At 50.6% G+C, this 3061-nt stretch overlaps 1 protein-coding gene across 1 annotated transcript; it reads right to left on the reverse strand.

Moving 5' to 3' along the window:
• Positions 1-1645: 1645 nt before the first annotated feature.
• Positions 1646-2850, reverse strand: HTR1D (5-hydroxytryptamine receptor 1D; the record flags this gene model as incomplete). The annotated part of the gene is made up of 1 exon (XM_084242005.1): positions 1646-2850. The coding sequence occupies exon 1, from the start codon at positions 2777-2779 to the stop codon at positions 1646-1648; it is 1134 nt and encodes a 377-aa protein (XP_084098131.1). The 5' UTR covers positions 2780-2850.
• Positions 2851-3061: the final 211 nt, after the last annotated feature.

Genomic DNA, 3061 nt, shown 5'->3' on the forward strand with positions numbered 1-3061 from the left:
AATACCTATGTATGGTCATCAGTGTAAGTGTGATACAAAAAGTAAAATAGAGAAGGGGAAAGAGAGACAGGGGAGGAGGAGGGCTAGAGTCACTTCTAGATCAGGGGTCAACCACACCTGCAAACTGCCAAACCCCCGCCTTTTTTTAAGATTTATTTATTCATGCATACAAGAACCAGGGTACAGGCCACACACCCCCTTTTTAAAAAAGATTTATTTATTTATGCATTCAAGAACTGGGGTGTAGGCCAGAGGTTCAGGGGGTGGTGGTGGTGAGAGGATTCACCAGAGACAGCGTGGGGAGCAGAACAGGCAGATCTACTAAAATACACTATTGAGGGGAGCAGCAGGGAGACAGGAGAGGTCTGCTGCGCCATGTGGGTCAGCTCCCTGGCCAGGGATCAAACTCATGCTGCAGTGGCTGCTGATAGCTTGATAGCGCTAAGACTTTAACCCCTTTGCTACCAGGGAGGCCCTGTCACACCTTTCATTAAATACAAATTTATTGCAAGACAGCTGCTTTGTTTATTTGCATAGAGTTACCATCTGACCAAAGCACTGGCTGAAGACTAAATTGAATTGAGGACCTCTGTGAAGCTATCTGCAGCCTCTGCAGCATAACTTTGATCCCTGGCCAAGGAGCTACCCACATGGTGCAGCAGACCTCTCCTGTCTCACCCACTGCTCCCCTCAGCAGTGTGTTTCAGTCAGTCTGTCTGTTCTGCTCCCCACTCTGTCTGGTGAATCCTCTCACCGCCCCCTGCACCTCTGGCCTGTACCCCAGTCCTTGCATGCATAAATAAATAAATCTTAAAAAAAATAAATTGAATTGAAAGGTTTCTACATCCAGGGAAAGGGGAAAAAATTACTCAGATTTTCCTGGTCATGACGTCTCATGCTTTTTATTTGGCAAGACCCAACATTGTAAGATCTCTAATGAAAAGGGGACGTAAGAAAATAATTCTGGGGAAAAAAACCAACCCTCTGTGAGTCTAAAGCCTTCAGTGGGGGTGAAAATGTGAACATTGAGACGGTGCGGAGATACTGGGGAAGGACGAAGGGCACAGGGTAGTTGATGTAGTGGCTGTCGCTGGCATCTCCACCACTTTATATCACTGGCACTGCAAATACTGAATATCTCCCCATGAACGACTGGGAAAGATTCAACCTAAGGAGGACTCAGTGAACGAAATCCAGGTGTTATTTCTGAGGTGCCACAGGGAATGGAGGTCACTCCACTCTGACTCCAAACGCTCTTCAACTCAGGTCATTAATTTCACCTGCCCTCCTATGAGCGCCACACAAAAGTTAGGCAGACCAGAAAGCCTCCCCTTTGGGCCTTATCTTGCTATAGCTTCAGAGGGCTCCCGCCCGAATTGCTTCCATGGGGTATCCTGTGGGTCACGTTTCCTCCAACATGGATGAACTGGCACACGATCACACTTAGTGAAATCTTCAGTCTTGTCCCCTTTCATACAACTGCCCAGCTTTTGGTGTCCCAGAAATCAAGAAGATAACAGGAAAAAGAATGCTGGCCAATTCAATTAATTGAATCCAAACCCAAGGTATCAGGATGAACCCAACATTCAGGAAAAATAAAGAAGACAGGAGACAAACCATAACAAGAGCCACCACCAAATGAGACTTAGGCGGCTTTGTGGGAATGGACAACTTTCTGAAACGCCTGCCGGAACTCTTCGTTAAACACGGTGTAGATGATGGGATTGATGAGGGAGTTTAAATAGCCTAGCCAGGTGAAAAAGTCAAAGAGGGCTGGGTGGATCCAGCAGGAGTCCCGGCAGATGGGGAGGACCAGCGATGCCACAAAGAAGGGCAGCCAGCAGATGATAAAGGCCCCCAGGATGATGCCCAGGGTCTTAGTGGCTTTCCTCTCTCGGGCAGCGGAGATCCTCTTGCGCTCCAGGATGCTGTCAGCCAGCTTGACTTTCACATGGTTGAAAAAGATGGGGGAGCCAGCTGAATGTGAGTGGCCCTCATGAAGGCTGGGGTTGAGGGAGCAGAGCGAGGACCCCGCGGAGCCTGTGATGAGATGGGCAGTGGTGAAGCGCTTTCCGCAGAGTGAGGGCGGATTCAGGATGCGGTTCCGGGCGGCCATGTAGATGCGTCCGTAGAGGATGATGAGCAACACAGAAGGGATGTAGAAGGCCCCGCACGTGGAGTAGATGGTGTAGGAGATCTGAGATGTGTTCACCAGGCAGGCAGACAGCTCCTCGTGCGCTTTTGCCTGCCGCCAGAAGAGCGGCGGGATGGAGATGCAGATGGAGATGGCCCAGACGATGGCGATCATGGCGGCCGCGTGGCCTGCAGTCCGGCGCTTACTGTACTCCAGGGCATCGGTGATTGCCCAGTACCTGTCCAGCGCAATGACACAGAGATGCAGGATGGAGGCCGTGCAGCACGTGATGTCAGAGGATAGCCAGATGTCGCACAGGATTTGGCCAAAGCTCCAGGTGCGCGTGGTCGTGTATGCGATGCTGACGGGCATGACCAAGATGGAAACTAGGAGGTCGGTGGTGGCCAGAGAGCCAATGAGATAGTTGGCAGGGGTGTGGAGCTTCCTGGTGAGGAAGATGGTGGTGAGCACGAAGGCGTTGGAGAGGACTGTGGCCAGTGTGATGATGGAAAGGACCACAGCAAGAGAAATCTTGAGGGCCTGGAGGGTTCCTGGATCCCAAGTCTCTGGAGTTTCTATAGCATTCAGGGATCTGTTGGGGGCCTCTGGGAAAAGGCCTTCCATGGACTGGTTTGGCAGGGACATTCTAGGTGTTTCTTTCTTCCCACAGACTCACACACACACAGCTCCTTTCACAGTTGTCCTGCCCACAGAACAAGGTCATCCTTCTGTTCCACACGGTTGCAAGCCGTTCCGCCCAAGAGAACACAGTGAAAAGATCTCAAGAGTTAACTATTTAAAGAGCACCGAGGAGACCAACAGTGGGGAGTTAAAGGTCTTTCTTACACCAGATGAATCCCAAGATGTCTCACTGTTCTGGAACTTTGCCCAGCAAAAAGCCAAGACCCCTGGACACTTGCTGAATAT

The sequence above is a fragment of the Talpa europaea genome (assembly GCF_964194135.1).
Source record: "Talpa europaea genome assembly, chromosome: 9".
Lineage (NCBI taxonomy): Eukaryota > Metazoa > Chordata > Mammalia > Eulipotyphla > Talpidae > Talpa > Talpa europaea.